Source organism: Oryctolagus cuniculus, chromosome 2 (genome assembly GCF_051225735.1).
Source record: "Oryctolagus cuniculus isolate XC-2025 breed Fujian yellow rabbit chromosome 2, ASM5122573v1, whole genome shotgun sequence".
Lineage (NCBI taxonomy): Eukaryota > Metazoa > Chordata > Mammalia > Lagomorpha > Leporidae > Oryctolagus > Oryctolagus cuniculus.
In genome coordinates, this window is record NC_142868.1 from 40,683,101 (window position 1) to 40,707,970 (window position 24,870).

General features: G+C 38.5%; 1 protein-coding gene across 1 annotated transcript in view; it reads left to right on the plus strand.

Annotated features, from left to right (window-relative positions):
• Positions 1 to 24,870, plus strand: part of GABRB1 (gamma-aminobutyric acid type A receptor subunit beta1) — a 462,527-nt gene that overhangs the window by 414,530 nt on the left and 23,127 nt on the right. Inside the window, exons 6-7 of the mRNA XM_051842511.3 lie at positions 22,175 to 22,312; positions 22,415 to 22,567. Of these exons, the coding sequence (XP_051698471.1) occupies positions 22,175 to 22,312; positions 22,415 to 22,567 (291 nt within the window). The remainder of the gene's footprint in view (positions 1 to 22,174; positions 22,313 to 22,414; positions 22,568 to 24,870) is intronic.

Below are 24,870 nucleotides of genomic sequence, written 5' to 3' on the forward strand. Positions count from 1 at the left end.
AAAGCTGCCTCCTGCAACACCAGCATTCCATATGAGCACTGGTTCATATCTAGGCTCCTCCACTTCTGATCCAGCTCTCTGCTAACGCCCCTTGAACCCATGTGAGAGACTCAGATGAAGCTCTGGGCTCCTGGCTATACTCTGGCTAGCATTGTGACCATTTAGGGAATGAACCAGCAGCAGAAGACCTCTCTCTCTGTCTGTCCCTCTCTCTTCTGTAATTCTGCCCTTCAAATAAATAGGTAAATCTATTAAAGAAAATAGTGAACAGTCACAGTTTATTTCCATCTTTCACCTAATTAATTATTTTTAAGGAGGAAGGTATAAGTATTTGAGATGTTCATTAAGGGTATAATGTAAAAGAGTTTTAAGCCAATAAAAGAACATTTGACTATAAGTGTTTCCTGGAAAACTCTATTCTGTGATTGTCAATAAAAGTTGAAAATTCTGAACTGTTTTTACTCACAACACTTCTGACACCAAATGTGTGTGTTTTTCTCACATCAACCAATTCTCCTACTCCCCGGACATCTATAGGTCTCCTACAATTCAATTCAATTGTGACACTAACTCTTGGTAATGAGTGTCAGGCTCCTCAGACTGAAGGGCTCAGTCCCACAAGCATGTCCTCATTACAGACACCAGTCACAAACATTGGGTCCCCCGATTACTCACACCTCTGACTGACTTGGCTACAAGTCGGAGGTTCCCACACATCTGCTCCTGTATTTGATAGTTTAGAGAAACAGCTCACAGAACTCTGGGAGAGAGTTTACTTACTATTACCAATTTATTATAAAGGATAAGACACAAGAGCAACCAAATGGAAGAGAAGCAAAGGCAAGGTGTGGAGTAGGAGAATGAAATTTCCATTTCCTCTTTGGACATGCCACTCTCACCACATCTTATATGTTCGCCAGCCCCAAAACTCTTCAAACCCTGTTGTTTAGGGGGTTTCATATCACAGGCATGATAGATTATGAACTCAATATCCAGCCCTCCTCCCCGCCTTCCAGGAGGCTAAAAATGTCATTTTCTAATTAAAGTTTGGTCTTCCTGGCAGCCAACCCTCATGCTGAAGCTATTTAGGGGTCGCCGGAATCACCTCATTAGACCAGAAGAGGCTCCTGTCACCTAGAAAATTCCAAGAAATATAGGAGCTGTGCAGGTTCAGAAGACAAAGACCTAATATTTGTTTCTTATTAATTGTTGCAGAAACAGTTGGGTAAAGATTTTTCTCTGAAATGTAATTGGTCCTCTCCTCTTATTATTAAGACACATAAAATATAGATGGATAGAGATAGTTTTGAAAAAATTCTGGTAACAAACAAAGCAATATTAGTATATAATAATATTAGCATTTCCAGGTATGGTTACTTTTCACTTCACCACTGGTTTTGGATATAGAGCAATGCTGATTCTGATCTTTGACCATTAATTTCCCTAAAACATATGCAACTATGTAACTTATTGCAATATAGCCCTATTAGTGCTTATTAAAGGAAGCTGTGCTTTGGAAGGGGGGTTGCTAGCATAAGCCTATAGTACACCACGTGGTTATTGGTGTTGCCATAATTAAGTAAACCACTTCATTGTTCTAGGAGGTAAGAAAGATAAATTTTGCAGACAAGGATGATGAAACTGATTCAGTCCAGATAAAGTTCCAAGCCCTAGATACCATAGAAGGGTAATCTTCGGAGGCAGCTTGATCTCACTAAAACAACTCAAAACAGACCTCTTTTTGATTTAATATGCCCACAAGTCAGTGAGTCAAGAAAATATGATAAATATAGAAGTACAGACTCAAGGCTAAAACAGTTAAACAAATATTAAATGTATAAATGATGCTGTCCCCTTGCAAAGTGCTGATTAAATCCCTTTAATATCAGCCTGCAGAGATATCACCAGGAGAGTGTTCCAGGGCTCTCTCCTCGTCTCTGCTGATCCACATTTGTCTCAGTCAAGGAAATAACAATAAAAGGCATGTTTTTCAAATTTGCAGGTAACATGAAACAGAGGGTAAGAAACTCAGGATCCAAACAAAAACAAAAGCAAACAGAAAATCTCAACAGATTAAAACAGTGAGTCAAACTGAATTAGGTAAAACTGAATGGGACAATATTAAATCCCATACTTGAGTCCAAAGGGAAATAAAATAATTTATTGAAAAAATCAAATGGAACTTGTGCTGCTTTATTAACTATTGTTGACTAGAACAAGAAATGTCATGGTCTTGACTAGCCATTCACACCAACATTGTACTAAACCATATAGGGCCCTCCTCAAAGTGAGGCCAGAAATGATGACAAAGTCAGAATGGGGTCAAACAAGGACTCAGCCCCAGAAGGAGCAGCTGGATGGTTCAAGGATACGTCTGTCATATGCCATCCAACTTAGCAGGAATTTCATCTAAAGATATTACAGGTGATTTATGACAGACCACAATCAGCGTCAGAAGTTCTGATGATGATAGCAGGATTTCCATCGGTGGGAAATTCAAGAGGAGATGGATATATTCCAAGCAAAGAATGTTTAGAAAGAGATTTTGGCCATTGCACTGGAGCCCCCTTGGTGTCTGGGGTTTAGCTGAGCGATTTACATATTAATCACTGGAGGCAAAATGTCTGCTTGCTACAATTTCTCAAGAGTCTTAAATTATTGTTTCCAAATGACAAAAAGAAAACTGCAATGTTAAAACAGATATACATTATATATACAAGTCAGCTATAATTCAATACTTTTTAGTGCTATATAAACTATGTTTAATACAGTATGTGAATAGATATTAATATATTTAATACGATGCCTATGGTGTAAAAGTCTACCTGGGCATAGTCTAGTGTAGATAAGGATTAATGAACCAGGCCATTTAAACAGACATGAAGGAGTATGTCTCTAGAAAATCTGTCGAGAATTTTATAGACTGGTCAGAAATATCAGATGCCAAGGTTTGAAAGGAGTGGAGAGAAGTCTGAGTATCCTGAACTTAGTTCTAAAGTATTAGATCTTGAATCTAGTTGGAAACAGTGGGCATTTCAGGGGATGCTTAAGAAGCTGGAAAACGTGTCTGGACTCAAAGTCCCAAAATCTGAAAACATGCTGCAGTTTCACATCTACTGCTGGTTAATTCTTACATCAGTCAGTAGTGGCTTGAAAACCAGAAGGTATACAGAAGGTAGAATGGATTTAGATGACCGAACGAGAGATAGGAAAAAGAAGATAGACATAGCTGCCTATCAGTTTGGGGCTCTACTTTAAGGGGCATATAAGCAATCTGGAAATTACTGAACAGTTAAAATTTTTCATAAAACTGCATGTCTGGGCCCAGTGTTGTGGCATAGTGGGTGAAGCCGTGCCTGCAATGCCAGCATCCCAGTGGGCTATGGTTTGAGACCTGGCTGCTCCTCTTCCAATCCAGCTTCCTGCTGATGGCCTGGGAAAGGCAGCAGAGAACAGCCTGACTTCCTGAGCCCCTGATACTCACATGGGAGACCTGGAGGAAGCTCCTGGCTCCTGGCTTTAGCCTGGCCCAGCCCTGGCCTTTGGGACCATCTAGGGAGTGAGCCAGCAGATGGAAGATCTCTCTTTCTCCCCCTCCCCTCTCGCTGTTAATCTGACTTTCAAATAAATAAATAAATCTTTTTTAAGAAAAGGATATTTTAACTATATATATAGTTATACACACACACACACACACACACACACACATATAAAAGGCTATTCATGTCCTGGGAAGGCCTGGAGTCTGGAGAGAAAAGGGACAGGAAGGCTATGAGAAGCATTCCCAAACTGAGGGCTTCTACTATAGAGAAAAATGACTGGGTTTGTTTCTTTTTAAGATAACAGGGACACAAGGATTAAATGGTGAATATTCTTCTGGAAGGTGAATTTTTTATTTATTAAAAGAACATACTTTCTAACTATCTAAAAATGTAGTTACAGAGTTGACTGATAAAATAGGGTTGTCATCCTTGAAGACTAGATGAACACTTCAACAGCAGACTGTCAGGAGTTAAATACTAAGCAGGTCATTGTATAGAGTTGTATTTAAATAAATGTGCCTTCCTAGGTTTCTTTTATTGTATGTCATGGACATACAGAAATGCATGAGAAGTAATTCAGAGTAATCTTTAGAGTAATTGCCATAGCACATATGGAACCCCTAGAAGGATTAAACCCACTTGGCTTTCTAATCTGCTGCTGAAATGCACAACCATAAATATCTATTAGTTCTGAAATGAAACGGATCTACAAAGCTACAAGAGCAAAGATACTGATAAATTCCTAATATTGTTCCACTTGTGGGAGAGTAGAAGGAATTATGGTGTGGCAGACTATGATGTTCATTTCAAGAGATTATTTCAACAACAGTTGAAATGCTGATAAAGAGTGTGCATTAGGGCATTTTAATTAGGTGCAAGTAAAAACTGATATAAGCAGGAAGGAAACATATTGGCCCTTGTATTTGGACCAGACACTATCTTCTCAGAATTTCTTATTTGCCAGCAGCTAAAGGAGAAGGAGAGAAAAAAATTGATTTTCCTCCAGTTATTGAACTAAAATCCTGAGTTTCTCTAAGATTGGACCAATTTAGAAGATATACCTACTTCTGAACAGTTCATTTGGCCATTAGATTGCCATGAGTCATTATTTTAGAGCTGTGTCTTAGTGCCTTTGGTGTTACTATAACAGAATACCACAGTCTGGATAATTTATAATGAACACAAAGTTACTGGCTAAAGACTTGGGGGGCTGGGAAGTTCAATATCAGCATCTGGTAAGGGCCTTCTTGCTGCATCATCCCAGAGCAGACAGCAAAGAGACAGCAAAGAGTTTAAAAAAAATAGATGGAGGGGTTCTCACTCTTTTATAAGGAACCCGTTCATATAATGATGACAGGAATCCATTCATGAGTGGAATCCTCATGATTATGCAGTTCTGAAAGATCACATCTCCTAATACTGCCATTTTGAGGATGAAGCTTCTGACACAGGAATTTGGGGGGACACACTCAAACCATGGCAACCTGGATTATTGACTAAACCTGAGCCAATCACTGTAGCAAAGACAATGCTACTTTACGGATCGCCCTAAGCCAATCAAGACCCAACCCATGAAACTTGAGATAGGGCTATGGCTGCTACACAAAAGGAAATCTGTTTACTTCTGCCTACTCATGGATTAGAAGCTTAAGTCTCTATATTATCTAAAAGCATTTAAGTACAGCATAAGACCATCCACCTGGGTCTTTTAAGCACAGTGGGGAGTAATGTTTACTTCCAGACTAGAAAATGCATCCAAAATAGAGTGTCTTGTGTAGTAAAGAAAAACACTAGCATCCATACACTGCTACATTTTACTAGCTCCATGAATCTTTATCCATTGACATCAACTTAATTTTATCTGTACTCTCTGCACCACTAGGAAGTCCCCAGGGGATGGGAGGAAATTTTGAGAGCTTCTGTGCAGTTATTGTTGCTAGGAAACAACATCATTGGTATCCAAGTGCTCAGGCTTTGAGACGCTGTGTGAAGTCACTGCTTCATAAAGGAAAACCTCTGGTAAATAGGTTGTTTAGGTGTGAGAAAATTGATGTTGTCTCTCTGCGGCAAAATGTTCTTGTGCAACCCTTGAATAAGAGTGTATTCCTAGGCCTTTTTTCTTGCTTTTTGATCCAGCTGTCATTATGACTCCTAAGAGAACTCAAACTTCTCCTTGAAATGGAGTGAGCATTCTTTTTTTTTCTCAAATCATCTGTAATTATCTCAGTGCCTTCAACAGTAAGCCCAATGGATTTTAGTTAAACAAGGTGCAGGTGAATCTGGATAATACCAAACACCATATACACTGTTTTACACAACCATGCATGCCTATGATAAAGTTTAATTCACAAATTAAGTTCAGCAAATATGTGACTAACAACAATAACTGATAATAAAATAGAATAATTATAATAATATACATAATGAAAGTTATGTGAATATGGATTCTTCTGCCTGATCACTCTTGCTCTCTCTTTCAAAAAGAAAAAACTTATTTGAAAGCCCTGCAATAGCACAATTGACCTGGTAACTGAGATGGCTACTAAGCAACTAATGAGCAGGTAACATTTACAGCATGGTTACCTGGACAAAGGGATAATTCACTTCCTAGGAGGTACACAATGGGTCAATGTAAGGTTTCATCATAATACTTAGAATGGTGCTCAGTTTAAAATGTAAATTTTTGTTTCTTAAATTTTCCATTTGATCATGTGTAGCTAAAACTGTGAAAAATGAAACTGGATAGGGAGGAGTAGTGTTCTATTAAAATCTACTCGATCGGTAGTAATTTTCTAGCTGTTTTATTGTGTAAGGCAGTGAAGAATTTTGCTTCTCTTCAGAAGTGAGAGACAGAGAGGGCTGTTTTGGTTCACCCACTCCCTACTTCCCTCTCAACCCCAAACTGCAAACTATCTCTGACTTTTTGAGCTACAGGAGTCTGGAATCACACCAAGTTTCCCGGCAGCAATCACCAGTGACTGAGACACTGCCACTATTCCAGGGCCAAAGGCAGATTTGCTTTTCCTTTCCACCTTCTAAGCTTCTAAAAGCAGCATCTCACAGGAAACCTGAGGCAAGAAATCCAGGCCCAGGAGTACAGAGTATAAGCTTGCAAGACGCAAGAGCATCAAGCAAACGATGACTGGTACAGGCCACAGCACACATTTTCATGAAAATCTAGAGTATTCCCTAAACTAGAACAAATGATTCTTCCCTGGAAGAGAAACAGGATATATTGATTCAGTTTTCACTGCATGTAACAGAAGCCCTTCAGGCTACTCTAAGCACAAAGAGATTTAAAAGAGGGAAGTAATACTTAGAAAAATCAAAGGACTGAAGTAATAAGCTGTAGTCTGGGACACTAATAATGACTCCCAGAACCCTGGTATAGACCAGCCCAGCAAAGGGTTCTTTTAATCAGGGAGCAATGGCAACCATGCTGACTCTAGCACCCCAGAAAGCTAAAACCAGAATTCTTGATTATAGAGCAATACATGCACTATGATTGTATCAGCAAAATGTATGTTTCAAACACCCCCTCTGACATAACTTAGCTCCATCTTATATAGAAGGATCTTGAATCATGCACACAACTTTACTTGCAAAGGAATCTTGGAACTATGGTTTTTAAGCTGTCCTGGAGGAGATTAGAAGATAAACTAAAGGAAACCAAATCACACAGTACTTGCCTTCTTGACACAAGATATTTCAAAGAAATTTTGGTTGGAATGTGTAACATTTCAGATGAAATTTGCAAGCTCCCAGAGGTCCAGAGCTGTCAGTACTCCCAAAATTGCCTACCATGTCACACACAGATAACTCTCAATAAATATCTATACACTGAATGAGCAGAGACCTGTAGGCTAATACCTGATTGTCCAGTTAAGGTTGGTTAGCATAATGCCAGGAATGCAAGTTCTGATAAGGAGGACAAGGATGCAATAGTCTACAAATTTTTTATTGGATGGTGACTATTTTCTAGAAACTCAGTAAACATGCAGTAATGTACAGAAATAAATAATAAGAACCAATCACTGGCTTCAAGAAACTCAGAGCCTAGTGTGAGAAAGATAAAAACGCAAGTAAAATTCTACATGATTCTGTGATTTCTTCCAAGCAAGCACATAAATAAATTTATAAGAGTCAATTAGGTATCACTTCTCAGCCTTTTGGCTAAGATCAAGTGTAAAAGTCAATTAGGAACAGGAAGGACCATAACTTTAGTGACTGTAGATGTCTGTCTACACCTCGTCCTATGCTTAATTCTGGCTATCTTTGCATACTGAAACCTTTGAGGATTTTGTAGGGTTTATATTTATTCAACTTTGGTCATTCTCATTTTTTGTCAGAATTGGGTTGTTTGTTGAATAAATTTTATCCAGTAAATCAGAATTTCACATTGACATCATCGAATCTACATGTTATTCCTTCTGCAAGAGTGCCCTTCTCTACTGAGTTGGTCAAATCTTCTGCAAAGGCAACCACAGCTAACTCTTTGGGTCAACAGTTTGCTCAGATTGCCATTACATGATGAGATCCTAACAAGGAAAGTCATGTATAACCTACTACATGATCTTAATGCCTAGGCTATTGCTTGATATCTAAGACACCCAAAATGCGTGTATTAGGATATAAACATTTATATATGTTAGCTGTAGGTTCCGTTGATCTGACTTTCCAGAGAACAAGGTATGTGTGATGTTGGCATGAGGAAGGATGAGATATTGGTCTATTCTTCAGCAGAGATCCTAATCGACAAATAGTACTAAGTTTGGAATAGAAGCTGGTCTTAAATCCATACACACATTTAAATCCCAGAGCTGTAAGCTAATGGTACTGAGACTAAAACTTAATCCAATTTTGGCATTTAGGAGGTGGATCTATTGGGAGATCAATGAGAGCATGTCCTTGGAAGGCAGTTCTCCCAAGAAGGTTGCTATCAAAGCCCGTGTTTGGCCCAGCCACTCTGAAACTTGATCATCTTGTGTTCCTTCCTCTGCACACATACACTTCCCAGAGGCCAAACACATGGGTCCACCAAATTTTGGGCTTGAACCTCTAAAATTATAGGTCAAATAAACCTTTTCCCTTTTAAAGTTTGTTGCATTGGGTATTTCCTCAGAGTAATGAAAAGGTAACGAATATGTGAGGGAAGACCAAAGTTTGAATCCAGGCCAACGCCGCAGCTCATTAGGCTAATCCTCTGCCTGTGGCGCCGGCACACTGGGTTCTAGTCCTGGTTGGGGCACCGGATTCTGTGCCGGTTGCTCCTCTTCCAGTCTCTGCTGTGGCCCGGGAGTGCAGTGGAGGATGGCCCAAGTGCTTGGACCCTGCACTCGCATGGGAGACCAGGAGAAGCACCTGGCTCCTGGCTTCGGATCAGCGTGGTGCGCCGGCCACAGCAGCCATTGTGGGGTGAACCAACGGAAAAGGAAGAACTTTCTGTCTCTCTCTCTCTCACTGTCCACTCTGCCTGTCAAAAAAATAAAATAAAATAAAAGTTTGAATCCAGAGAAGTTGTCTGTGGCAGTGGAGAAGTTTCATCAAGGATCTCTTGTTAGCACTTGGGAAGGCAACATGAGCAAGCAGGTGCCTCTGACTGTCAGCTCTGAAGCTGACACAGAAACAGTTGTTTCCTATCAGTCCTCTTATTTCTGCCTATTATAAATGGGCCATCCAGGATCACAAAGCTGGAAACTGAGGCATAACAAAGTCAAAAGCTATAGGTGCATCCACTCCCATAGTTAAACAAGGACAAAATTGACAGACTTTGATCTATAAATAGTGTATCTCTCCATAGTGAGTCTCTAGATTCTGGGTTCAAGAACCTCCCCCCTTAACAAATACAGTTCAATTATTCTACATTGTCAATGAACAGCAAAAACCAAGTGCAGTCTAGCAGAGAGAGGGTGAAATTTGTCACGCTAAAAGAACATGCGCTATATAAAGGTCAACAAGGGGTATAAGATATGCTACTGAAAGCCACAACGGATCAAGTCAGACAAAAAGAGAGCTTTAAATTTGGACTGCAGTGTCTCAGCTCTTTAAAGGATTTTAAGCTATTTTTTAATTCTATTTATCTTTATGAGAAATCTCACCCTTCATACCATCTTCCTAAAAGGATGTTGCTGAGGCATTTTTCGTCACATAAAATCGTCTGTGGGAAAAATTTCCCCTAAGTTTGGCATTGGCAAAGTCAATAGATTTGCTTTTATCTCATGAATTTGTGAATGTTTTAACTAATAGCAAAAGTAATTTTATGTCTCTGAAGAGAGATAGGTCTAGATGGTGCCAGGAATTTTTTCCTCCTCCTTGGCGGATAGGAGACTAAGCAGGTCTGAGTCAACTCCACAGAAGCACAGCCTGGCTCCAATTGCTGAGGTCCTAAAGCTACCCCTTCCTGTCCAGGCTACCTCCCCAGTCAAGGCCTTCTATTGTCACATAGTCACACAGTCATATGAAGGTCCACCCAGTCCTATAAAATATATACAGAAATCTTCAGAAAGTTCATGAAAATGTGTATATGAAAAAACTGTGCATTTCTAATGTTTTGTGCCAAAAGTAACTTATTTTTTAATTCTGTTTTTCCATAAACTTCTTTTTTAAATTATTTATTTATTTCAAAGTCCAAGTTAGAGAGAGGGAGAAATACAGAGAGAGATCATCCATCTGCTGGTTCACTCCCCAGATGGCTACAACAGCCAGCACTGAACCAGGTCAAAGCCAGAAGTGAGGAGCTCCATCTGGCTCTCCCACATGGGTGACAGGGGCCCAAACACATTCTACTGCTACACCCATCCACAATAGCCAGTGCTGGGCCAGGTCAAAGCCACGGGCCAGGAATTTCATCCGGAACTCCCACAATTCCCATGTGGGCAGCAGGGACACAAACACTTGGGCCATCTTCCACTGCTTTTCCCAGGCCATTGGCAGGGAGCTGAAATGGTACAGCTAGGACATAAACTGGCGCCCATACAGGATGCTGGCATCATGGGTGGCAACTTTACTCACTGTGCCATGAAGCTTGGCCCTTCAGAAACTTCTTGAAGTACACTCATATAATCTACTTAAGGTTTATTATGTGGCATGAAATACACATCCAAACTAATTTTTATGGGACCTCAGTTTTTCCGACATGATTTATTTAACCATCTTTTCTCTAATTATTTGAGGTGCGATTTTTATTGTGTACTAAATTCTCCTGTGTTTTGACTCAGGTCCTGAATTTCTGCCGTGGCCCATTTTTCTGTCTGTTCCAACCATGAAATCATACTTTTGTAATTACTGAGAATTTATAATGTTTTTACTTCCTGATAAGGCTATTTGCACATTATTTCTTTTATTTTATAGATTTTTTATTCCCTGATTTATTTTAACTTTAGAAGCATTTTGTCTAATTCACAAAGCAAAGTTTATCAGTATAGTTAGACAATCACATTAAATTGTAAATGAACTTATGATACCAAATCTTTCTAATTATTCTTTTTGTTTGTCCAAGGTTTCTTTTGTGTTTTTCAAAACTATTACATATGTTGCTTCATTTATATCTTGCATATTTCTGAATAAATTTATTACGTGATATTTTTGTTTCTATAAAAAGACCCTTTTCATCCATTACACTTAAATCATGGTTTTTATTTGTGAAAGTTATAAATCTCTGTATAGTAATTTGTTCACCATTATGAAACCAAATTCTTATTGCTTTTAATAGTTATCAAGTTGGTTCTTTGAATCTTACTAGGTATTTAGTTGTACATACTTTGCCAGTCCAGATAGCTTAAACAGCAGGTTTCTAACTTTATACTTCAATTGTCCATCTCTTATATAATGCATTGGTTAGTATTTCCAGAACATTGTTAAATAATAGTAATAGTAGTGGACATTTCTTTTTCTTTTGTGAGAATGTTTCAGTGTTTCCACAATAAGGATGAAGCTGGCGGAGCCAAGATGGCGGAATAGTGAGGGCGCGCACCGATAGTCCGGGAAAATTTAGTTTAATAAAAGGGGAGTTACGGTAGCCGCAGAAAATAGAACCAAACAAAAATTGCAGGGGAAACCCTTCTAAATGGAGCAGGCGTGAATCGGACGACCTACTGGGAGAACAAGGTCGCCCACCGCACGGAAGCAAAGTCGCGGGACCCAGCCGCAGAAGCCCCAGGGTCTGCGCGACAGTGCTCCAAGGAGAGTGCACGCCACACAGAAAACAGCGGGGAGACTTGAGACGCTCAGGGCTCCGAGTCCACACATCGGCGCTGGAAGGGGAGGTGAGCTCAATAACCCGAGACATTGGTGGGGAAACGGGGGTCAGAATCTAGAGGGGGGCCGGAAAGTGCAGCAAACTCACTACCGGAAAGAAGGAAAAAAAAAAGCTTCGGGGTTTCTCTTCCCCCTAACCTTGCAAAGGTTACAAGCCTGCAAGACTTGAAGAATTCCCAAGAGACAAAGAGCAGGCCTCCTCTTTGGATTTACATATCAGTGGGGGAGAGTTAAGGAACTGAGTCACTACAATTCAGTAGCCTAGGCAACCCAGTGGGAGTCCAGAGGAGCCAAAGACTGGAAGCTAAATACCATCAATTCTGCACAGCCCTGCCCTGCAGTGTTACTTACCCCCTGAATAAATAAAATAAATAAATAAATAAAAAGAGAGAGATTTACCACGCATAACCTGAGGGTGTCACCTTTGCACACCCTTAACCTGGAAGAACCAGGCAGAGCTCTCAGGCCCCACCCATCTCAAGCCTCCAAGGCTCCTCCAACAGCAGGCAGTCCACTTAACAAGGACACAGTATAAAAAAAAAAAAAAGAAAAAAGAAAAAAAAAAGCGCACAGTGACGCAAGAAGAATTAACTATGCCGAGTAACAAACACAGAAATAGAGGGAGCAAGATCAACGATGACACTATGATGCCTCCAAATAAGCAAAACACCCCAAGCCAAGAGTATGAAGATGATGAGATAGAAGAAATGCAAGATACGGATTTCAAAAAATTTATGATAAGAACATTTAGAAGTTTTCAAAAGCAAATCCTTGAACTACAGAAGTCCTTAATGGACAAGATTGAAAATCTTTCTCGTGAAAATGAAATTTTAAGGAAGAGTCAAAATGAAACTCAGAAACTATAGAACAGGAAAGTGTAATAGTCAAGAGAAATCAAAATGAAATGAAGAGCTCAATAGATCAAATGACAAACACATTAGAAAGCCTTAAAAACAGAATGGGTGAAGCAGAAGAGAGAATATCGGACTTAGAAGATAGAGCACAGGAAAACATACAGTCAAACCAAAGAAAAGAAGAGGAAATTAGAAACCTGAAAAATATTGTTGGGAATCTACAGGATACTATTAAAAAAACCAACATTCGAGTTCTAGGAGTTCCTGAAGGCATGGAGAGAGAGAAAGGATTGGAAGGCCTTTTTAGTGAGATACTAGCAGAGAACTTTCCAGGTTTGGAGAAGGACAGAGATATCCTAGTACAGGAAGCTCATAGAACCCCCAATAAACATGACCAAAAGAGATCCTCACCACGACACGTGGTAATTAAACTTACCACAGTGAAACATAAAGAAAAGATCCTAAAATGTGCAAGAGAGAAACGTCAGATTACTCTCAGAGGATCTCCAATCAGACTCACAGCTGACTTCTCATCAGAAACCCTACAAGCTAGGAGGGAATGGCGAGACATAGCACAGGTGCTAAGAGAGAAAAATTGCCAGCCCAGAATATTATATCCTGCCAAGCTCTCATTTGTGAATGAAGGTGAAATAAAGACCTTTCATAGCAAACAGAAATTGAAAGACTTTGTGGCCACTCGTCCGGCCCTGCAAAAGATACTTAAAGATGTGCTACACTCAGAAACACAGAAACACGGCCATCAATATGAAAGAAGGGAAAGGAAGAACACCTACCAGTAAAAGAGCATGGGAAGCTCAAAGCATATACTAGAAAATATTTCCGGGAAAATGGCAGGGCAAAGTCACTACGTATCAATTGTCACATTGAACATTAATGGTCTGAATTCTTCAGTTAAAAGACACCGTTTAGCTGACTGGCTCACAGAACACAACCCAACTATTTGTTGCCTACAAGAAACACATCTCTCTAACAAAGAGGCATGCAGACTGAAAGTGAAAGGTTGGAAAAAGATATTCCATGCCAACAGAAACCAAAAAAAAGCAGGTGTAGCCATATTAATATCAGACAAAATAAACTTTAATACAAAAACTGTTAAGAGAGACAAAGAGGGACACTATATAATGATTAAGGGTTCAATTCAACAGGAAGATGTAACTATTATAAATGTATATGCACCTAATTACAGGGCACCGGTCTATTTAAAAGATATGTTAAGGGACTTAAAGGGAGATTTAGATTCCAATACAATAGTACTGGGGGACTTCAATACTCCACTCTCAGAAATAGACAGATCATCCGGACAGAAGATCAACAAGGAAACAGCAGATTTAATTGACACTATTGCCCAAATGGATCTAACAGATATCTACAGAACTTTCAACCCTACATCTACAGACTTCACATTCTTCTCAGCAGCGCATGGAACCTTCTCTAGGATTGATCACATACTAGGACATAAAGCAAATCTCAGCAAATTTAAAAGAATTAGAATCATACCATGCAGCTTCTCAGACCACAGCGGGATGAAGCTGGAAATTAGCAACTCAGGAAACCCCAGAAAGTATGCAAACACATGGAGACTGAACAACATGCTCCTGAATGAACACTGGGTCATTCAAGAAATCAAAAGAGAAATCAAAAACTTTCTGGAAGTAAATGAAGACAACAACACAACATATCAAAACTTATGGGATACAGCAAAAGCAGTATTGAGAGGCAAATTTATAGCAATAGGTGCCTATATCAAGAAATTGGAAAGGTACCAAATAAATGAGCTTTCAGCGCACCTCAAGGACCTAGAAAAACTGCAGCAAACCAAACCCAAATCTAGTAGGAGAAGAGAAATAATTAAAACCAGAGAAGAAATTAACAGGATTGAATCCAAAAAAAATTACAAAAAATCAGCCAAGCGAGAAGCTGGTTTTTTGAAAAAATAAACAAAATTGACACCCCATTGGCCCAACTAACTAAAAAAAGAAGAGAAAAGACCCAAATCAATAAAATCAGAGATGAAAAAGGAAACGTAACAACAGACACCACAGAAATAAAAAGAATCATCAGAAATTACTACAAGGACCTGTATGCCAGCAAACAGGAAAACCTATCAGAAATGGATAGATTCCTGGACACATGCAATCTACCAAAATTGAACCATGAAGACATCGAAAACCTAAATAGACCCATAACTGAAACAGAAATTGAAACAGTAATAAAGGCCCTCCCAACAAAGAAAAGCCCAGGACCAGATGGATTCACTGCTGAATTCTACCAGACATTTAAAGAAGAACTAATCCCATTTCTTCTCAAACTATTCAGAACAATCAAAGAAGAGGGAATCCTCCCAAATTCTTTCTATGAAGCCAGCATCACCTTAATCCCTAAGCCAGAGAAAGATGCAGCACTGAAAGAAAATTACAGACCAATATCCCTGATGAACATAGATGCAAAAATCCTCAATAAAATTCTGGCCAACAGAATACAACAACACATCAGGAAAATCATCCACCCAGACCAAGTGGGATTCATCCCTGGTATGCAGGGATGGTTCAACATTCGCAAATCAATCAATGTGATTCACCACATTAACAGACTGCAGAAGAAAAACCATATGATTATCTCAATTGATGCAGAGAAAGCATTTGATAAAATTCAACACCCTTTCATGATGAAAACTCTAAGCAAATTGGGTATAGAAGGAACATTCCTCAATATAATCAAAGCAATTTATAAAAAACCCACAGCCAGCATCCTATTGAATGGGGAAAAGTTGGAAGCATTTCCACTGAAATCTGGCACCAGGCAGGGATGCCCACTCTCACCACTGCTATTTAACATAGTTCTGGAAGTTTTAGCCAGAGCCATCAGACAAGAAAAAGAAATCAAAGGAATACAAATCAAGAAGGAAGAAGTCAAACTATCCCTCTTTGCAGACGATATGATTCTGTACTTAGAGGATCCAAAGAACTCTACTAAGAGACTATTGGAACTCATAGAGGAGTTTGGCAAAGTGGCAGGATATAAAATCAATGCACAAAAATCAACAGCCTTTGTATACACAAGTAATGCCATGACTGAGAAAGAACTGCTAAGATCAATCCCATTCACAATAGCTACAAAAACAATCAAATACCTTGGAATAAACTTAACCAAGGACGTTAAAGATCTCTACGATGAAAATTACAAAACCTTAAAGAAAGAAATAGAAGAGGATACCAAAAAATGGAAAAATCTTCCATGCTCATGGATTGGAAGAATCAACATCATCAAAATGTCCATTCTCCCAAAAGCAATTTATAGATTCAATGCAATCCCAATCAAGATACCAAAGACATTCTTCGCAGATCTAGAAAAAATGATGCTGAAATTCATATGGAGGCACAAGAGACCTCGAATAGCTAAAGCAATCTTGTACAACAAAAACAAAGACGGAGGCATCACAATACCAGACTTCAGGACATACTACAGGGCAGTTGTAATCAAAACAGCATGGTACTGGTACAGAAACAGATGGATAGACCAATGGAACAGAATTGAAACACCAGAAATCAACCCAAACATCTACAGCCAACTTATATTTGATCAAGGATCTAAAACTAATTCCTGGAGCAAGGACAGTCTATTCAATAAATGGTGCTGGGAAAACTGGATTTCCACGTGCAGAAGCATGAAGCAAGACCCCTACCTTACACCTTACACAAAAATCCACTCAACGTGGATTAAAGACCTAAATCTACGTCCTGACACCATTAAGTTATTAGAGAACATTGGAGAAACCCTTCAAGATATTGGCACAGGCAAAGAATTTCTGGAAAAGACCCGGGAGGCACAGACAGTCAAAGCCAAAATCAACTATTGGGATTGCATCAAATTGAGAAGTTTCTTTACTGCAAAAGAAACAGTCAGGAGAGTGAAGAGACAACCGACAGAATGGGAAAAAATATTTGCAAACTATGCAACAGATAAAGGGTTAATAACCAGAATCTACAAAGAGATCAAGAAACTCCACAAAAACAAAACCAACAACCCACTTAAGAGATGGGCCAAGGACTTCAATAGACATTTTTCAAAAGAGGAAATCCAAATGGCCAACAGGCACATGAAAAAATGTTCAAGGTCACTAGCAATCAGGGAAATGCAAATCAAAACCACAATGAGGTTTCACCTCACCCCGGTTAGAATGGCTCACATACAGAAATCTACCAACAACAGATGCTGGCGAGGATGTGGGGAAAAAGGGACACTAACCCACTGTTGGTGGGAATGCAAACTGGTTAAGCCACTATGGAAATCAGTCTGGAGATTCCTCAGAAACCTGAATATAACCCTACCGTTCGACCCAGCCATCCCACTCCTTGGAATTTACCCAAAGGAGTTTAAATTGATAAAGAAAAAAGCGGTCTGCACCCTAATGTTTATTGCAGCACAATTCACAATAGCCAAGACCTGGAACCAACCTAAATGCCCATCAATGGTAGACTGGATAAAGAAATTATGGGATATGTATTCTTTAGAATACTATACCGCAGTAAGAAACAACGAAATCCAGTCATTTGCAACAAAATGGAGGAATCTGGAACACATCATGCTGAGTGAAGTAAGCCAGTCCCAAAGGGACAAATACCATATGTTCTCCCTGATCGGTGACAACTGACTGAACACCAAAAAGGAAACCTCCTGAAGCGAAATGGACACTATGAGAAATGGTGACTTGATCAGCATAGCCCTGACTGCTAATGGACAACTTAATACATTATCCCTCATAGTATTTTTTTTTTTTGTCTGTTCTACTTAATATGACTGGTTTAATTCTGTAATTATCACACAGTTATTCTTAAGTGTTGAAAATTAACTGAAATGTGATCCCTGTTAAACATAAAAGTGGGAATAAGAGAGGGAAGAGATGTATAATTTGGGGCATGCTCGGGCTGACTTGCCCCAATTGGTAGAGTTGGAAACATACTAGGGGATTCCAATTCAATCCCATCAAGGTGGCATGTGCCAATGCCATCTCACTATTCCAAGTGATCAATTTCAGTTCACAATTGATCATAATGAAAGGACTAAGAGTCAAAGGGAGCACATAAACAAGTCTAGTATCTGCTAACACTAACCGATAGAATAAATAAAGGGGAGAGTGATCTAACATGGGAAGTGAGATACTCAGCAGACTCATAGAATGGCAGATGTCCTAAATAGCACTCTGGCCTCAGAATCAGCTCTAAAGGCACTCGGATCTGGCTGAAAAGCCCATGAGAGTATTTCAGGCATGGAAAGCCAAGACACTCTGGCAAAAAGATCTCTGTGAGTGAGATCCCAGTGGAAAGAACAGGTCTTCAAAGAGGGAGGTGCCTTTCTCTGAAGGGAGGAGAGAACCTCCACTTTGACTATGACCTTGTCTAAACAAGATAAGAGTCGGAGAACTCAAGGGGCTTCCATAGCCTTGGAAACTCATGACTGGTGCATAGGGAGATTACTGATGCCATAAACAGGAGTGTCAATTTGTAAAGTCAACAACAGGAGTCACTGTGCACTTACTCCTCATGTAGGATCTCTGTCCTTAATGTGCTGTACACTGAGGCTTAATGCTATAACGAGTACTCAAACAGTATATTTCACTTTGTGTTTCTATGGGGGTGCAAACTGTTGAAATCTTTACTTAATGTACACTAAACTGATCTTCTGTTAAAAAAAAAAAAAAAAAAGAAAAGAAAAGAAACTATCAATTCCCAACTTGACTCTCACTGGGATTAAACATGACAATAGGTCTGATCTGATTTCATCATCATTTAAAAAAAAATCATCTATTATTTTTCACTTTATGTTTCTGTGTGGGAACAAACTGTTGAAATCCTTACTTAAGGTATACTAAGCTGATCTTCTGTATACTAAGATAATCGAAAATGAATCTTGATGTGAATGGAAGGGGAGAGGGAGTGGGAAAGGGGAGGGTGGTGAGTGGGAGGGACGGTATGGGGGGGAAAGCCATTGTAACCCATGAGACGTACTTTGGAAATTTATATTCATTAAATAAAAGATAAAAAAAAAAAAATAAGGATGAAGCTAACTTCAGGATCTAGATAGATCTTATACAGCTTATCATTCTAAAGAAGTATATCCATCTATTAATAATTATTTATTGAGTGATGTTATTTGATTTGTTAAGAATAATGGAAATTGAATATCATCAAATGCCATTTTAGCATTTGCCTAAATAATCATATGGTTTTATCTTGTTAAATATATTAATATAGTGAAGCATTGCAAAAATTGAATCATTTACACTCAGTAAGCCCAACTAGTTAGGATTTATTATTTTTATTTATTGATGAATTTTTGCAAAATTTTGCTTATTTTATGAAAATAAATTTTTCCTACTTTTCCTGTGTTTTAGAACTGTTTAAGTAGCAGAAGAATGTTTTTTGCAGTCCCTCTGTTTTTAAGGTGGTTTTCTTTATTATATCTTAGTTATTTGTCTTCCTTAATTTTTTTCATTGCAGTTCCATAGAATAATTTCCTCAATCAGGTGTTAATCCCCATTATGCTAATTAGTCCCTTTTAGGTCATTGTAAGTCTAATAGAAAATAAGTCTCATAGCTTCTCAGAGATCAGCAGTGATATTTAAAGTAAATGTCTTCCACTTCTGTTGCTTCACTTGAGTCACTGCTGAATGAGTTCCTGAATGTGGAAGATGCTCCCTTTGGAGAGAGGGTAACTTCCTGGATGAAGAAGGAGATGGTTTAAAGACAAAGAAAATAAATGGAAACATATTACAAAAAGTAATCATCTATAGAGTGGCAAAAAGTTACACATATAAAAATTAAGAATGTTTAAAGCAGTAAAGTTAAGACAGTTTTATTTCCTCTCAAAAAATTATGTAGGACAGGGAGGAGAACAGTTTAAAGTTTATTACATTCTTGCAGTGATAGTAACCCTTTGGCACTTACTTGGCATTCAACTCCTGAATTTCAAACAATTTTTTATCTTCTAAGAAGCTGTTACTGGCTTTAGTCAAAAGTAGGGCAGCATGATGTTTACTATAAAAAAATTATATGGTTACCTCCAAAACATGAGACCTAGTTAATTTTAATGTCAAAAAAAGTTTGATGTTTTTTCATTTGAGGTGAGTATAAATAGAAAATGAATGAATTAAGAAAGACCTTCTTTCTCTCTAGCTGGCAGAAAGAGAAATGTTTTAAAATTTGCCTTCAGTTATTTTTATTTTTGTAAACATATACAATGTTTTTATGCAAGTAACTCATTTACATGACCACAGCCCAGCTAAAACCCTGGCAAGTAGAGCAAACTGGAAGGAGGAATAGACCTGCGACACAGAGCCTTCCATGCCAAAGACATAAGGGCAAACCCTCTACTGGTGTCTATAATTCTCTACATGCTACCCTAAAATTAATTAAAGCTCTCCCTCATAAGTATGGCAATGTAAAATAATTACCAAGAATTCATGTAATTACTAATATTCTCATCTGTATGTTAGCTATAATAATATTAACTATAACCAAAAATGTAACTAGAATCTTGCCTAATTTTCTAAAAGAAATGTATTTTTAACGTCTTGATTCTTTAGTAGGTATTGACAAATTTGGTCTTTTATTATACTTCATCACTCTGTCCCTTCCATTTCCTTTTTTAAAAATGTGCTCCTCTATAAATAGGACTAGTGTCTGCTAATAATAACTTACAGAATTAAAAAGGAGAACAATCCAACATAGGAAGCAGACGCACAGCAGACTCGTAGAATGGCAGATGCCCTAAACAGCACTCTGGCCTCAGAATCAGCCCTTAAGGCATTCGGATCCAGCTAAAAATACATGAGAGTTTCTCAGGCATGGAAAGCCAAGACACTGTGGCAAAAAAATAAATAAATAAATAAATAAATAAATAAATAAATAAATGAAAGATCTCTGTGAGTGAGATCCCAGGGGAAAGAATGAGCCATCAAAGAAGGACGTGCCTTTCTCTGAATGGAGGAGAGAACTTCCACTTTGATTATTGCCTTGTCTAAATAAGGTCAGAGTTTGTGAACTCAAGAGGCTTCCATAGCCTTGTCAGCTCATGACAACAGCCTTAGGAGATTACTGACGTCATAAATAAGAGTGTCAATTGTTAAATCAACAACAGGAGTCACTGTGCACTTGTTCCCCATGTAGGAGCTCTGTCCTTAATATGTTGTACTATGCAAATTAACAGTAAAGCTACTACTCAAACAGTACTTCATACTTTGTGTGTCTGTGTGGGTGCAAACTGTTGAAACCTTAGTATATACCAAGTCGATCTTCTGTGTACAAAGATAATTGAAAATGAATCTTGATAAAAAATGGGATGAGAGAGGGAGACAGAGATGGGATGGTTGTAGGTGGGAGGGAAGTTATGGGGGGAAAAGCTGCTATAATCCAAAAGTTGTACTTTGGAAATTTATATTTATTAAATAAAAGTTAAAAAAAATGTGCTCCTCCGACCTCAGAATCAGCCCTTAAGGCTTCCTGGTTTGGCTGAAAAGCCTGTGAGAGCATTTCAGGTATGGAAAGCCAAGACACTGTGGCAAAAAATGTTCTACATAAAGGATCTCTGTGAATGAGGCCCAGTGGAATGAAGTGGTCATCAAAGAAGGGTGTACTTTTCCCTAAAAGGAAGAAAGAACTTCCAATTTGCTTATGGCCTTGTTCAAATACTGATTGAGTTTAAAGTTTCAAAAGGTTCCATAGCCTAGACAACTCATGTCAAGAGCTTAGGGTAGTCCCTGACATCATACATAAGAGTATTAATTGTTAAATTGACAGCAGGAGTCACTGTGCATTAACTCCCCATGCAGGACCTCTATCCTCAATGAGTTGTATTATGAGAGTTAACTGTTAAACTAGTTCTCAATTTGTGTGTGTGTTTATGTGTGTATGCAAATTGTTGAAAAATACTTAGTATAGAGTTGGTTTTCTGTGTACAAAGTTAACTGAAAATGAATCTTAATGGAGAATGGGACTGGCAAGGGGAGAGGGAGGCGGTGGGGTGGGAGTGTGGGTAGGAGGGCTGATATGGTGAGGAGAATCACTATATTCCAAAAGTTGTACTTATGAAATTTGTATTCCTTAAAAAAAAATAGGTGTTCAGTTGTTATTTCTATAATTGTTACTGATAAATAGTACATGAACAAAATCATTTTCCAGGCACCTGGAATCCAGCCATTCATCAATTTAACCAAAGAGTGACCTATGATAGTCACAGTGAGAATAAATATGTAACAATGATATCAAATATCACTAAATGATTCACAACTTATGTCCACTAAAGCCAAATGCATCATTTTTTTATTGCAGCCACAACCAACCCATCAAAAATAGCACTCATGAGACCTGAACATCACCCTAATTTAAACTCATTCCTCACTGTTATCATTGGTTGGGAATTTTCCCTTCAGCTCCCACATTGTCTTCAAAATGAATGTGTAGATCAATTGTGCTGTCTTAAGTCAACTGCATTTCTTTGTTTCAGATGGTTATACCACTGATGACATTGAGTTTTACTGGAATGGAGGAGAGGGAGCAGTAACTGGAGTTAATAAAATTGAGCTTCCTCAGTTTTCAATTGTTGATTACAAGATGGTGTCCAAGAAAGTGGAATTCACAACAGGTGAGGATGTTTTATCCAAAATGAATTAAGGATTCTTTGAAAAGAATAGGATGACTTCAAACAGATGATCTGATTTTTTTTCTTTTTCTTTTTTCAATCCAGGGGCCTACCCACGACTCTCTCTAAGTTTTCGACTGAAGAGAAACATCGGTTACTTCATTTTGCAAACTTACATGCCTTCTACACTCATTACAATTCTGTCCTGGGTGTCTTTTTGGATCAATTATGATGCATCAGCAGCCAGAGTCGCACTAGGTAATGCATTCCCAATGTTGCATAGGGCTACTGAATTGTACCTTCAAACAGATAATTAATATTAGCAATTACAGACAAGAACATTTAATATCAAACCAAAAAATTAAATTACCATAAAAGTGCTTAAATATAAAAATCTAAATATAAGCATGTCTACAATGAATGTCTTACACTGCACTATCTTTTTAGCATTTTACCAAAAAAAAACTTGAAGTATGTTTCACACTATATGTGCTTTGTACAATACATTTTTAATTCTCATTGCACAAATTTTTAGCAATGTTTGATGAATTCCTTGTTGGTACTTGCTTTTTACAGTGGAAAATACTTACAACATGTTATTTTCAACTGGATTTGTAGAAATCAAAACTTTTTGAGTACTAATAAGCCTCATCAACTAGTGGGAAATACCAGCATTTGAATATTAACTAAAATTAAATCATTGAAGCCGGGTATCCTGTAAGTGTGACTCATTATATTGAATAAGGCACAGACAATTCTTCAGCTATATTAATGATCTATAATCAAGTCAAAATGAAAAATGGTTTCCTTCTCAGTGGAACAAAATTCAGAGTTAATTTTCTGTGGTTGAATAATGGCTGGAAGCTAAAAGCTGTATTTAAGACCTTATAAGAGGCTGGGGCTGTGCATATTGGGTAAATCCTCAACTGCAGTGCCAGCATCCCATATGGGCACCAGTTTGAGTCCCGGTTCTTCACTTCCAATCCAACTCTCTACTATATCCTGTGAAAGCAGTAGAAGATGGTCCAAGTCCTTGTGCCTCTGCACCCGTGTAGGGGAACCAGAAGCTCCTGGCTCTTGGCTTCAAATTGGCACAGCTCCGGCCATTGCAGCCAACTGGGAAGTGAACCAGCAGATGGAAGACTTCTTTCTCTCTCTGCCTCTGCCTCTTTGTAACTCTGCCTTTCAAATAAATAAATAATTTTTTAAAAAATATCTTATAAGGTTCCTTGGAAAGTGAAAATGAGTAAGGTGTATCTGATGAATATGACCACGTGCTAGTCTGTCTCTGTTCGATGCTAGAACCATTTCAGTTGTCACATTCAGTGTTTATTCTCTCTCTCTCTCTCTCTCTCTCTCTCATTCTCTTACACACACACACACACACACACACAGAACATCTTTTTTTTTTAAAGAGATATTTATTTATTTGAAAGGCACAGCTACAGAGAGAGAAAGAGAAAGTCTTCCATCCACAGGTTCACTCCCTCAAATGGCCACAACAGCCGGAGCTGGGCCCATCCAAAGACAGGAGCTTCTTTGAAGTCTCCCACCTGGGTGCAGGGGCTCTAGGACTTGGGCCATCTTCTGCTGCTTTCCCAGGCCATAACAGAGAGCTGGATTGGAATTGGAAAAGCCAGAACTTGAACCAGCATCCATATGGGATGCCGGCATTGCAGGAGGTGGCTTTACCCACTACGTACAGCACTGGCCCCCAGTGCCTCATTTTTTACTGACACATTACACCTTCTCTCTTCTTAAACTACTGACCTGGATTATATGAGCAGCACATCTTTTTACACTTTGACTAATTGTCATCTCAACAGCCTATTTGTATTGGCTGAGTACAACTGGGTCACCAAGACAAACACGTGAAGCTGCTTATCAACCTTTGAGTATTTTAAGATTACAGAGAGCAAACAAATAGTTTTTTGTATCAAACATACATGTCTACACATGTAACTTGACTATTAATATGGTTTCATGTAATTGCCATGGTTCAAAGAAAAATGCTGAGTGATGTCCACAACAGGTAATAATAGCTAGCAAGCTCAATAATTGTGACTCTCTTTACAAATATATCCTCAAAGCCAGTGATTTTTTTTAGATTTATTTATTTGGTTTTTTAAAATTTTTTATTTAGTAAATATAAATTTTCAAAGTACAATTAATGGATTACAATGGCTTCCCCCCCTCCATAATTTCCCTCCCACTCACACCCCTCCCATCTCCCGCTCCCTCTCCCATTCCATTCACATCAGGATTCATTTTCAATTATCTTTATATAAAGAAGATCAATTCAGTATATATTAAGTAAAGATTTCATCAGTTTGCACCCACACAGAAACACAAAAGGAAAATACTGTTTCAGTACTACTTATAGCATTACTTCACATTGGACAACACACTAAGGAGAGATCCCACATAAGAAGTAAGTACACAGTGACTCCTGTTGTTGACTTAACAATTTGACACTCTTGTTTATGGCGTCAGTAATCTCCCTAGGCTCTGATCATGAGTTGCCAAGGCTATGGAAACCTTTTGAGTTCGCCAACTTCGAT